The sequence below is a fragment of the Pituophis catenifer genome, unplaced genomic scaffold, assembly GCF_029215685.1.
Source record: "Pituophis catenifer annectens isolate HBS135680 unplaced genomic scaffold, rPitCat1.0.hap2 SCAF_5, whole genome shotgun sequence".
NCBI lineage: Eukaryota > Metazoa > Chordata > Lepidosauria > Squamata > Colubridae > Pituophis > Pituophis catenifer.
The window spans coordinates 13,103,019-13,116,664 of NW_027256885.1; the positions used below are offsets into that span (position 1 = coordinate 13,103,019).

The following is a 13,646-nucleotide window of genomic DNA, read 5'->3' on the forward strand; positions in this document are numbered from 1 at the left end:
CATGTGCCCCCCCCATACATGCATGTGTCCCCCGCGGCAGAGACCCGAAGATCAGCTGGCCAGCGGGAGGCATGCGTGCATGTGTGGTGGAGCTGGGCTGGGGCGCCGGCTGGCGTGCCTGCAGAGAGAGGGCTCTGCGTGCCACCTGTGGCACGTGTGCCATAGGTTCACCATCACGGTCATAGGTCCTCAGGTAGGTCCACAGTCCGAGGGTTGTCTTGGGTCATTCCTAGTAGCTCCTGTTCAAATCCGGGGAGTGTGCTGCCAAAGAGCCAGCTTTGGTGGCGAAAGCAGCTGTCTGTTGGGGGGGGGGGGAGGGGACTCTCCTGGGCAGAACATTATCTTGGGGACTCTCCAGTCCAAGAGTTTTTGAAGGCAAAGAAATGGGATATTCTTCACTGGCCAAGCCAATCACCTGATCTCAACCCAATAGAGCATGCTGTTCACTTACTGAAGACAAAACATGAAGGTAGAAAGACCCACAGACAAGGAACAGCTGAAGGCAGCAGCAGTAAAGGCATGGCAAAGCATCTCAAAGGCGGAAACTCAGCATTTGGTCATGTCTATGGGTTCCAGACTTCAGGCACTCATTGACTGCAAATGATTTTTATCCAAGTATTAAAAACAGTCCTTATATTTGCAATTATGTTAGTTTGTCCCATCATTTATGAGCCACCAAAACTGGGGGTGGGTATATTAAAATGGCAGTAATTCCTCAATGTTGAATGCCACATTTTTTTCAAACTAAAGCTGAAAGTCTTCATCTTGCTCACATCTTGAGTGTTTCATTTCAAATTCAGTGCGGTGGTATAGAGAGGCCAAATGCCCAAAAGCCTGTCATTGTCCCAATATATACGAACCTAATTATATATATAGTGCTTCTAAAGTCTACACACCTCTGTTAAAATACCAGGTTTTTGAGATGTAAAAAACTCAGACCAAGATAAATCACTTCAGAATTTTTTCCACCTTAACTTAATATATAAGCTGTACAATTCAATTAAAAAACAATTTTAGGGTGGAAATAATACAAAAACACAATAACATGGTTGCATAAGTGTGCACACCCTCTTATAAGTAGGGATGAGACTGTGTTCAGCATTAACCAATCGTATTCAAACTGATGTTAAATAGTAAGTACACACTTGCCATCAATTAAAGTGACTCTGATCAAGGCCATATAAAGTTAAGCTGTTCTAGTAGGATTTTTCTGACATTAACAGGTAGTCCTCAATTTACGACCACAATTGAGCCCGAAATTTCTGTTGCTACTGTAAACACAGCATTTGTTTAGTGAGTTTTGCCCCATTTATGACCTTTTTTGCCACAGTTGTTAAATGAGCAGTTAAGTGAATCATGCAGTCATTAAGCGAATCTGACTTCTCCTATTGACTTTGCTTGTTGGAAGCTGACTGGGAAGGTTATAAATGGTGATTGCATGACCCCAGGACAACTGTCATAAATACATGCTGGTGGCACCATCATTCCAAAAAGTATGTTTGGCGTACAAACACCATGCATCACCAAAAATACTCCATACCCACAGTGAAGTATGGTGATGGCAGCATTATGCTTTGGGGCTGCTTTTCTTCAGTTGGAACTAGGGCTTTAGTCGAGCTGGAGGGAATTAGGAACAGTTCCAAATATCAGTCAATTTTGGCACAAAACCTTCAGGCCTCTGCTAAAACGTTGAAGATGAAGAGGAATTTCACCTTTCAACAAGAATCAAGGTAATTTTGATTCTGTCATATTTAACTGATTCTATAAACTGACTGCCCTCTGAGCATACTGTTACTTCATCACTATTAGACATTCTTCAAGCAATTCTGCAGTGTTTATGGATAAACTTTTTAATGCATAATTTAATGTGTTTTTATTACTGTAGTTCTTTGATAGCTTTCAATTTATTCTTAGAGTGCAATCAATGTACAAATAGTCTTAACTTACCAAACATTTGTTTAACATGCATTTAAAGTTATGACGGTGCTGAAAAAAATAACTATGGCCTATTTATGACCTTCACAGTGGCCCTCAGTCACTTGATCACCATTATAGTCAGTATGTGTTGTCCTGTGTCTGACTTGTGCTCACATGAGGTCACTTTAACAACTTGTGCGCTCCTTACTTAACGATGGCAACCAAGACTGCCTGTACTGCCATACTAAGCAACATGCCACACTTTATGAGCACTTTACTTAGTAATGGCAATTTCTGTTGTAATCTAAGGATTGCCCGTACTGTTATTTTTGTGCTATAGAAGAACCTTTATATTCTAGATCTAGTCTTACCCACCTAGTGTCTTGTAAAGTGTTGGACTACTATGTTGGATGTATGATTAGGCTTCCATATAGCGATTAATTTAGATACTTTAGGATGTGTAGGATAAAATACATCACTATGAAACAATAGGCACAAACATGTTGTCTCATCCCCCCAAATTTGGACATGAACTTTGGCTTTTTCCAAAGTTTCCTTGAATGAGGGAGCCCCCCCCCAACACACTGGATCAGATTTAAAATCTAGTTCAATATACTCTATTCCACAATATCCAAATAAATGCCAACAAACAGGTGGTAAGTGCAATGTTTGGATGAGACTTCCAGATTTGGAAGGATGACTATTCTCTACTAGCATGTTAATTTCTGTTGGAGTGATACAACAGAAAAAACATTTTATTCTGAATTTGGAGCTAAATAGCCTACTCAGTACATTGTGTTACAACATTTTGTGTGGCTTGTACTCCAATGGAACCTAACCAAAATATTTTGACTATCATGTGAGCAGAACAATAAACAAACAACTAGCATCCCCAGTTATCATCCTGGGATCCCAAAAGTAGTGTGGTAGCAATCCATACCAAGTGCTACCTGTGCGTAATCTATAGAAAAATTGGCCTAGTAAACAACCACAGTTAAGACCACCTTTTATAGTCTGCCTGCACAAGCCATCACAGAACTGAGCCAACAAAAGAGCAAAAGACTTATGTATGGGAGTGGAAAAAATGGATAGATTATGTGCAGAATAAATATCAAACTAGGAAATATCAGATAGCTTTTAACTGAATGTACTATATAGGGATAGAATAATTGAATTTTTATGAAGATTTGAATAATATACAGGGGGTGGAAGCGTTCAAGTTTTATAAAATGTGATTTTGATTTGGACTATATTCTGAGGAAGTCATGGGGGGAGGGGAGGGTTAGGGAGAGTTGGGGGGAAATTGGGGAGAAAATGTATTTGTAAAACTTTTTAAATAAAAAAAAATGTAAAAAAAAAGCAAAAGATTGAGTTCTGTATATTTCACGAACAACACAAAACAATCACAGAAACAAAAGAAAAAAACAAAAAAACAAACAGAACAATTAGAAAAAAACACTGAGTTTTATTCCTAATGTACATGTGCAGTCTACATTTTTATATCTGGTAATCTTCGTGAATAATATTAGTGTTATTATTCATGATTAATGTCAGTATTATTTTTAATTTATTGTATGTCTATTGCTGGTCGATGACCGTAATAAAGTTTTTATTCATTATTCATTCTGGTAATCATCGTGAAGAAGAAAGAAAAATATACAGGGACAATATTATTATCAGTATATGGCAGGAGACCATGTTGCAAATGCCAAGTAGTAGTTTGGCTGCCAGTTTACCAGCTCTGTTCACGTCCTTCCCAAGGTGCACCACAGGAGGGCGAACTGGCTTCGCACCAGAACGAAAGATGAGCAGCTCTTCCTGCAGTGTCCTCCTAGGCCCACTCCCTTCCCCAGAGCCACCTCATAAACAGGTGCTGCAAATGGGAAGGTTCAGCAGGAATCTGACTGCTTGCACAGAGCACCAGATCATCTCCCTGCCAAAGTGATACCTGTTTATCTACTCACATAAAACATGCTTTTGAATTGTTAGGGGGACAGAAGCTGAGGTGAGTGACAGGAGCTCGCCCTGTCACACAGTGTTAGGACGAACCACTGGAGCAGAGACCATCTCCAGCATCATTAAGCCACTGAGCCACCACACTCCATTAATTTTCTCATACCAAAGAATTTTAAAGTAGCACAGTATGTCACAGAGGGCTTTCCTTATCTTTCTGTAGTTGGCCATCTTGAATTACCTATAATATGCTATCATGTGACCTCAGAACCAACATACCATCTAATTCCAGTGAATTAATGACTATGCCCCAATAGAATAGTCACATATTAGGATTGCTGTTTGGCCACTGCTAATAAACTAAGAGTGATGGAAAGGTCTAGCCCTTATTCTTTCCTACCGGTAGTAGCAGGTAACAAAATTCTCACTCTTTTTTCTACTTTGCCACCATCCTTAACATCCACCCCACCCACCCAAAAACCCAAACAGAACATTTTACCCTGCCTTCCGTTGGTGTACCACTTCAGTGGATAGTCTTCTGGATAGTTGCTTGGCATTTAATTGTGTCTGTGTTCTAATGTACTCTTGCAACTTCTGTTTATATTTTGTTTCAGGCCTGATGGACATCAGAACAACTTGAGAAGTGCTGCATATGAAGCTCTAATGGAAATTGTGAAAAATAGTGCCAAGGACTGTTATCCTGCTGTCCAGAAGACAACTTTAGTTATCATGGAAAGGCTGCAACAAGTGCTCCAAATGGAGGTTAGCTTGGATGGCTGAAAGATGTGCATGTTGATGATAGTATCCCCCAAAATGGTTGATCTCTAGAACAGGAAAGCTCAACTTAGGGAGTTGTCTATTTTATGGTTTTTTTTTGTGGGTGTTCTGCATGCTTTCTGAGATTCCTGTAAAATTTCTTTTGCTAACATTAAAATTAAAATATCTATTGCTGGAGGAAACTATTGCCTATATTGGGACTTTCCTGTAGTCTGGTCATCATTGTTATGTTCTAATTAAACATAGCACAAGTTCTTAAACCAAACAATCTGTTAGAAAGATGGCCATGGATATCCTCATTCAAATGCACACTTAAGATCAGAATCTGTTCTGACTGTAGATCTTAATATTCCTAATCAAGTTAATATTATATACATATGAGTTCTTCAATAGATATAAAAAGCTTTAAAGAACATTTCAAATGCTAAACAGTATTTTCTCTCCAGTCTCATATTCAGAGCACAAGTGACAGAATCCAGTTCAATGATCTTCAGTCTTTGCTATGTGCTACGTTGCAGGTAAAATCTTAGCATTTATCACTTGATTGTAAAGATGTTCCAAAAGCAAGTAGTATAAGAACTAGCAGTAATATTCAGGAGAAAACAGATTTATATTGGACTTTCTACAAATCGAATGCCCCATGTTTCAAGCTTGAATTTGTGAAAAACAATGGTACATAGAAAAATGAAGCAATACAAATGGGTTTATTGTTTAAGACAACAAATACCTTGGATATATATCTCTCTTCAAATTATCCCAGAGGTTGTATCTCACTGCTTTAGCAAAGAAATTTAAGGGCTTTTGCACAGATAAAGTCAGTCTATTCTAGCTGATGCTCAGCTAAAGCTAGCAAATAACTCATTCTTCCATTGTATTTTGCTAGATACTAAAGAAATTAGGATTTATTTCTAAGCTAAAAAGAATTTCTCAGAGTATCATCTATGGTGGAATAGGTGATAGATAGTTGTCATTAAATATTTGCTTGTAGATTTTTCCAGTTGCATAATTCATGTCTATTCACAAGATAAGAAAAATATTGGCTGACTAGAAATGAAATGGGGGTGGGTGGGGGGAAGTAGCATTACAAGAAAGCTTGCCATAAATTTTCATCTTACCTTTCATCAAACAGAATGTCCTTCGTAAAGTCCAGCACCACGATGCTTTGCAGATTTCAGATGTGGTGATGGCATCTCTTTTGAGGATGTTCCAAAGTACAGCAGGATCAGGAGGTGTCCAAGAGGATGCCCTCATGGCTGTTAGCACTCTGGTAGAAGGTAAATGCTTTGCCTACAGGAAGGGATTTGTTTTAACATTGAAGTCTCTATGAATATATTTGGGGACTGATATATTGGTTCTAGACATAAGAATGTAAATGTAGAAGAGACTTGTGGGATAAGGGCTGGGTGGGGCAGATCAGTTGATATCAGAAAATTATATGGGCATTTTAATTGGTAAGGATTCCAGTATAGATAAAAAAGATACTGATGTGATGTTATGGAACAAGCTCAAAGGAGTTCTGTCTTGATTATGAACATGTAATACTTACAAATGTTCGTAATACAGGTAGTCCTCAACTTACGACAGTTCATTTAGTGACCGTTTGAAGTTACAATGGCACTAAAAAGAGTGACAACTGTTTTTCACACTTAACAACCATTACAACATCCCCATGGTCACGTGATCAAAATTCAGATGCTTGGCAACTGACTCACATTTATGACTGTTGCAATGTCCTGCGGTCATGTGATTCCCCCTTTATACCCTTCTGACAAAGTCAGTGGAGAAGCCAGATTCATTTAACAACCGTGTTGCTAACTTAACAGCTAGTGATTCAGTTAACAACTGGCAAGGAAGGTTGTAAAATGGGGCAAAAGTCACTTAACAAACGGCTCATTTAGCAACAGAAATTTTGGGCTCAATTGTGGTCGTAAGTTGAGGACTACCTGTACCATGTAAAGTGTTTCTTACATAATAGCTGTCAGAAAGCTTTACCAAACAATTCTTTTGCTGTCATTAGATTATTGTGCAAACTAAAAGATATAAAGGAATTGATCTTATTTTATTTTGTAATAGTACAACATAGCAACAGAAGACATAAAAACACATTTGTGAATTTTGTTTCTGAGAATAGTACAGTACAGGGAGACAGGAAGTGATATAACAGATTTGAACAAGAGCTTTATAGAGAAAGAGAAGAGATTTTAAATTTCTCACTGAGAATTCGGGTTCATATTAGTTTGAATATTTTTCCTCCAAGATGGTACTTGACTGCAGCAGTTCTTGTTCTCTTGTGAAAGATTCCACTAAACACAAGAAAACTTCTTTTCAAATAAATGGATGGAGATGAAACTTGGATGTGAAAAAATATCTGTTTTAGATCTAAGCTTACTTTTTAATCTTGTCATCTGATCAAATCCCATTGACTGGGCTATAATAGACAGGTCCAATATGGGAAGGCAGAATTGTTGACATACAGAAAGAAAGAACATTACCCTGCTCCCAATTTCCTTGCAATGTTTAAAATAAGAAAGTGTAGTTGATTTCTTTAAAAAAAAATATTGGGAGGTCACTTTCTATTCTTGATTCATGAATTTGGTTTTTCATTGGTAAATATGTGTCCTGGAATTCTCAACGTTTTGGTGGTTGAGGGCGGTGATTATTGCTAGAGTTATGATGCAGAGAAATTAAGAGATGTTAATAAATTTATATTTTCTTCATCTTTTTTCCTGTTGTGGAATGGGAGTAACTATGTTAACCACTATTTACTGAATATTTGTAGCATAATCGGCGGTCCTAGGATTACCAAAAGAAAAAATGAATTTACATCCCTAGAGTTTTGAGAGCTACAAGCCTATCTAGGCTATGGATATTAACTTCTTAATTTTAGATCTCTGATAACTGTTTTCTAACCTTTCATTTTGCTCAGTGTTAGGAGGGGAGTTTCTCAAGTACATGGATGCCTTCAAACCTTTCCTGAGTATTGGTTTAAAAAATTATGCTGAATATCAGGTAAGGTCCTCCTCTTTGTCTCAGAGAGCAATTGGGATTAGTTTGTGTCTGTATTCAATATTATGATATGAACTCCATGCCTTGACATTTGGGATTAGGTGGAATTGGAGAGAATTATGGTATCGTCCTTTTTTCTTACAATGTTCTTAAGATTTAGCAGTAATTTTATTTTTGAATCAATTAAGATAGGTAGTTGTCAAAACATATACAGGTAGTCCTCGACTTACAACCACAATTGAGCCCAACATTTCTGTTGCTAAGTGAGACATTTTTAAAGTGAATTTTCCCCCATTTTACGACCTTTCCTGCCACAGTTAAGTGAATTACTGCAGTTAAGTTAGTAACATGGTTGTTAAGTGAATCTGATTACCCAATTGACCTTGTCAAGAGGTGACACAGTGGTTAGAATGCAGTACTGCAGGCTACTTCTGCCGACTACTAGCTGCCTGCAATTTGGCAGTTTGAATCTCATCAGGCTCAAGGTTGACTCAGCTTTCCATCCTTCCGAGGTCGGTAAAATGAGGACCCAGATTGTTGGGGGCAATAGGCTGACTCTGTAAACCTCTTAGAGAGGGCTGTAAAGCACTGTGAAGCAGTATATAAGTCTAAGTGCTATTGCTATTGTCAGAAGGTCGCAAAAGGTGATCACATGACCCCGGGACACTGCAACTGTCATAAATATGAATCGGTTGCCAAGTGTCTGAATTTTGATCCTCTGACCATAGGGATGCTGCAATAGTTGTGTGAAAAACAGTCATAAATCACTTTTTTCAGTGACATTGTAATTTCAAACAGTCATTAAATGAACTGTTGTAAATCGAGGACTACTTGTACTAATGAGAACAAAAAGTATTCTTTTAACCTATAACCTCACAACTAAATCCTGAGGCTGTAAGCTGCTGAAAAGTTTTTTTCTCTTTTCTTGTCTAATTAGGTATTCTCACTGATTCTAACTGCTTTAGAATTATTTTGTCCATCATATACAGTTTGGCAACATTCTTGAGGCCTAGATTATAACAGAATTCAGTAGTATGTGTTAAAAAAAAATGATAAGCCCAGGTTAGAAAGATAGAGAGTTCTTGGTGGTGGAGTAAGGAGGACAAAAGTTTAATTGTGGTTCTGAAAAAAATATTTTAGAACAATTTTTTATATTCAGCATTGTTTTTCCTCAAATTTTGAAAACAATTCACACGTAAGCAGTAATGTTGTTTACAGTCCCAGGAGCAGCAGCAAGCATAAAGATTCCCACCTTGCTAAGCCTGATATCTGCTCAAGTTACCTGGCAAACACTCCCTGCAGTCATCTGTTTCTTCCCATCCAAAAACATCCCATTTGGTGTAGAAGCAGATAATGGCTTGGCCTGGATGACAAATTAAAAGCTTTGCGGCAGTGGTACAAAAATGAATTAAAATGCAGTATTGCGCATGGCAGGACCTTTCTGCAAATAGTTGAATGGATGTGTGGATGGAATATCAAATCCTAGGAATATGCATGAATCTGAAGGTGGGCTTTTAAAAGGGAGGTGGTAGTACATTTGAAAAATAAAAACCTAAATATTTCTCAGATGCAGGGATCAGCGAATTGCAGGCAAGTTTTAGTCCATAAAAATTGTCACCAGGACCTCCCCCAGTTTTAATTTTTTTTTTCTATGGGAAAAGTGCATATCTGCTTCCTCATCCAACTGAAAAAAATTGTAGATAGGAGTCTATTTGGGTTCATTCTCCAATTTATAGGACTTTTCTTTTTGGGCTCCATGATCCCAATCAGAATCAGATCTTTTTCATTAGCTGTGGAGTTTTATTTTATTGGAGACTAAATCAAAGAATAAGACAGCCAGTTTGGGATAGTGAGTTCTCTGTATGGGTGGAGACAGCAGCCAGGCATGGGTAGTTCTCGCCTATCAGATTGAAGGACTGAGTCTGTTGAAGTTGTTAAGTCCCGCCTTCCTTGCTAGGGGGTTCCAGCTTTTTTCTCAGTCCTCAGACTGGACAGACGTGTGGGAGTATTTCTCTGCAGAATTTGTACTTTACTTGGATTTCTTCTGCCTTTCTTTGGATTCGTGAGTGTATATCTGCCTGCCTGCTGGCAAGCAGCTTGTATTTATATGGCATTTGTTTTTTCGTTGTTAATTTGTCCCAGACCCTTTCTTAACGTTTTTGAGTTGTATGTTGTTGCACATGATTGGAATCACAGAAAAAGATCTTATTTTATTGTGAATTTGGGGGTCTGGGACTGGCGGTTGGGGTATTGAGCCCTGTTTGTTTGTGCTGGATTTCATTATAAAGCGCTTAGAAGAGCTGTGCTCTGAATGGGGCTGATCGGGCGGCCATTTTGGTTTACTTATTGAGCTGCTCCACATGTTATTTCAGGAGTTTTCGCGCTCCACGTGGCCTCACTATGGAAGAATTTCTCAGCCCAGTGCTTGCCCATGTCTGTGACCACGATCGGGCTCTTTAGAAACTGAAAAATTTCAGTAAATGACTCAGGAGTTTTTTGTTTAGTGCTCCATTTAACCGCCTCTTTATTCAGCTGCAGCAATATTAAGGGCCTTGAGCTCCACGTGGGCGGTCGCCATTTTGGATTCAAAAATAAAAGCCTCAATTTTTTTTTCTCCATCTTTTTAAACCTTTGAGGCTTGGATATTAATGCTGCCTGGCTGTTTTTTTCTTGTAGTCTTATTCCATTAAATTGGACACTTGGATTAGCAGTCTTATGTGCCATATCTGCATGTATTGGCAGTGGCATTATTCCAGGAGATTCAAGCTCCTTTTTATTATGTATTGATGGCTGAAGTGGACAGAGTCCTCAAGCCTTGTATGGTGCTAATGCCTACCTGTGACTTTTGATAAGACTGATTCAGTTTCTGTCTATGAATTGTTATAGTTCATAACAATGTTATGTATGGTATTCATGAGAATCAGATTAAATTCATAATTCTAACAAATTTATATATCTATATTTTATTATATACATGAAATAAATTAATACAACACAGGTAGAGGCATTTAAATACATATATTTATGACTATATGTTTCTATTACACTAAAGGGAGTGGGTTTTTCTTCCCTAATTTATACTGTTTATTCTCTTATTAGGGATTACGCTGATTGTGCTCAGCATTATGCCTAAGGCGCACAGTAAGTCTAAGTATGGGCATAAAGCAACTGCAGCAGCAGCAGCGGCTAAGCAAGCTGATAAGAACCCTGCTCATGCTGGTCCAGGGTCATCTCAGCCTCTTCTCCCTTGTGTAGAGGCCATAGCTGGTAAGGAATTTTGTTCCCAGCACAAGACTAGCCATCCAATTTTGGCTTCTAGCCGGGATGAACAAAGAAGGCACCAGATATTACAGAAGATCTGTGATAAGGCTGGTAATTTTCCTTCTGCTTTGCATGACAAAGACAAAATTGATACTCCTGTCAGGCCTTCTACTGAGGTGGTTCTTCCCGAGGTGACTCCGGATCAGGTTTCCTTGCGAGATTGTCCTTTATCTATCTCTACAACTGCCTTGTGGGGACCATCTGCTTCTTCTCCTATTCCATCTGAACAGGTAGAGGCTTCTGTTTAGGTCCAGGGGTCAGATCAGCCTGCTCCAATCCTTCCTGAAGCTGTTTCTTCTCTTCCACAAAGACAGGACTTTGGACTGCCTGAGAATATTCAACTTCTTATTTCTGCCACTGTTCAACAATCTTTGACTGCGGGTTATCATCACTTCCGTAGAGATGCTTCAACATTATCAGTAGCGTCTGAATCAACGGCTCATGAGTTCCAGGATGATTTACAGTCTCTCCGAGATTCGGGCTCTTCACCTCATTCCCACGAGGGTGGGCCATCTCCTTTCGAAAGAGCTGACCAACAGGATCCTGATCTTTCAGATGATGAAGGTCTGTTACCAGAACAACCTGCCTTCACTGGACTTTTTCCACCGGCCATTTTCAAGTCATTGCTTTTTAAAGCCATCAATGTGGCTCAATTGGGGCCCTCCTTGATGGGAGATGTCCCGTCTGAGGCTTCTCGCGAGGGGATTAACCCTCTGTTTTCTGAGCCCACTAAGCCGGTGGAAGCTATTCCTTACCCTTGTCTATTTCTCGATGTGCTTCAGTGTCAATGGTCCTCTCCAGGTGCAGCTCTGGCTCCGTCGTCGTCGGACAAACAATATTTCAACATAGCTCCAGAGATGTCTTCGTTGCTTCAAGTACCGTCAGTGGATCCTCTTATAGCCGCCTTGTTACCAAACTCGGCCTTTCCAGGTACCCCTGAAGAAGGTTTGAGACCAGAGGAACGTTGTTCCGATTTGGTTCTTCAACGGGTGCATCAAGGGGCGGCCTGGGCGATCAGATCAGCTACAGCAGCATCCTTTTTCAACCGATCTACACTTGTATGGCTTCACCAACTTCAGGAAAAGCTTTCTCCTGATGATACCAGACTTTGCCAAGATCTGAACAAGATTGTAGCAGCGGTTCAGTTTTCTGCAGATGCTACCTTGCATTCTGTTCACTTTGCTTCCAGATCTCTGGCTTTGGCAGTGGCGGCGTGACGCATGGTTTGGCTTCGTCATTGGCAAGCGGATGCTCGTCACAAGTGGCATCTGGCATCAGCTCCCTCTGCAGGATCATCCTTATTTGGACCTTCCTTGGAACCCTTGTTAGTGGAAACCAAGGACAAACAAAAGATTCTACCTTCTTCTCAACACAGAGTTGAACAGAGTTTTTCTCCTTTCCCTCGCAGGCCTTCCTTTCGGGGATCCAAGTAGGGTGTGGGTCCTTCCCTTTCTCAAGGCTCTTTTGGGACTAGGCAGAGAGGGTTCCAAAACAGGTCATCCCGAGGTAGGGCCTTTTCAGGGAAGCGGCCCTTTCGAGGGGGAGGAAGTCGTTCTTTCCGCCACCAACGTTAATGTTAAATCCGATCTTCCCATCGGTGGCAGGTTAGCGTATTTCGCCGACCGTTGGGACACTCTTACGTCGGATTCTTGGGTCAGGGATACGATTAGATCTGGTTTATCCCTTGAATTTGTCTCCACACCTCCGCGGTTCTTTATTAGCTGTCCTGTTTCTAAAGATGCTCAAAAGAAGTTTTGCATGGATTCAGCAGTGCAACACCTGTTGAATATTAGGGCTATCCAGAAGGTTCCGGAGGCCCGGGCAGGGACAGGCTTCTATTATTATTTTTGGTTCCAAAGTCCTGGGGGGGGGGGGGGGTGGAGACCTATTCTGGACCTGAAAAGGTTGGACCATTACATAGTGTATAAATGATTTAAGATGCAATCTTTGCAATCTATTTTGGCTGGCATCAGGAAGGGCGACTTCCTCACCTCCATTGATCTTGCAGTGCCATTTTTGCATATTCCCATTTTTCCTCCTCATCGTAGGTTCCTTAAATTTTGTTATGGAGGTATTCACTATCAGTACTGGGCGCTGCCTTTCGGTCTTTCCTCAGTGCCCCGGGCCTTTACCAAGGTGCTAGCCGCTTTGGCGGCTCATCTCAGGGTGGTTCCAGTCCGAGAGCAGTTCATTTGGCTCTTCGACTGCTCTGTCTGTAGCACCACCTTGGCGGATTCCCCAGGACATAGCCTTGCTCAGCCAGGAGGCGTTACTACACCCGGACCCTCAGTGGCTCCAATTGACAGCCTGGCGCTTGAGCGGCACGCTCTAAAGAGCAATAACTTTTCTTCTAGGGTCATCAAGACCATGCAGGCGGCTCGACGACCTTCAACAGAGCGCATTTATTCGTCCAATTGGCAGGCTTTTTTGTTCTTGGTGTTGTCGTAAAGTGTTTCTCCGTTACTAGTTTCCATTGCTCAGGTTCTTGAATTTCTTCAGGATGGCCTGGATAAAGGCCTCTCGTCGAATACTATTAGATGACACATGGCTGCTCTTTCAACAGTTTTGACATGCGCACCTTTCGCTTCCTTGTCTCAACATCCTGACTTTCGGAGGTTTTTGACAGGTGCCAAGAATTTGTGTCCTCCAGTACTCCACAGATATCCCACCTG

At 40.4% G+C, this 13,646-nt stretch overlaps 1 protein-coding gene across 3 annotated transcripts in view; it reads left to right on the forward strand.

Moving 5' to 3' along the window:
- The window catches only part of KPNB1 (karyopherin subunit beta 1), a 178,010-nt gene that overhangs the window by 109,210 nt on the left and 55,154 nt on the right, over positions 1-13,646 (forward strand). For all 3 annotated transcript variants that reach the window (XR_011600455.1, XM_070944451.1, XM_070944450.1), the window contains exons 13-16: positions 4,485-4,632; positions 5,094-5,165; positions 5,777-5,921; positions 7,574-7,656. Coding sequence is in view for 2 of the 3 variants with exons in the window: in XM_070944451.1 (XP_070800552.1) it covers positions 4,485-4,632; positions 5,094-5,165; positions 5,777-5,921; positions 7,574-7,656 (448 nt within the window). In the remaining variant the exon portion in view is untranslated. The remainder of the gene's footprint in view (positions 1-4,484; positions 4,633-5,093; positions 5,166-5,776; positions 5,922-7,573; positions 7,657-13,646) is intronic.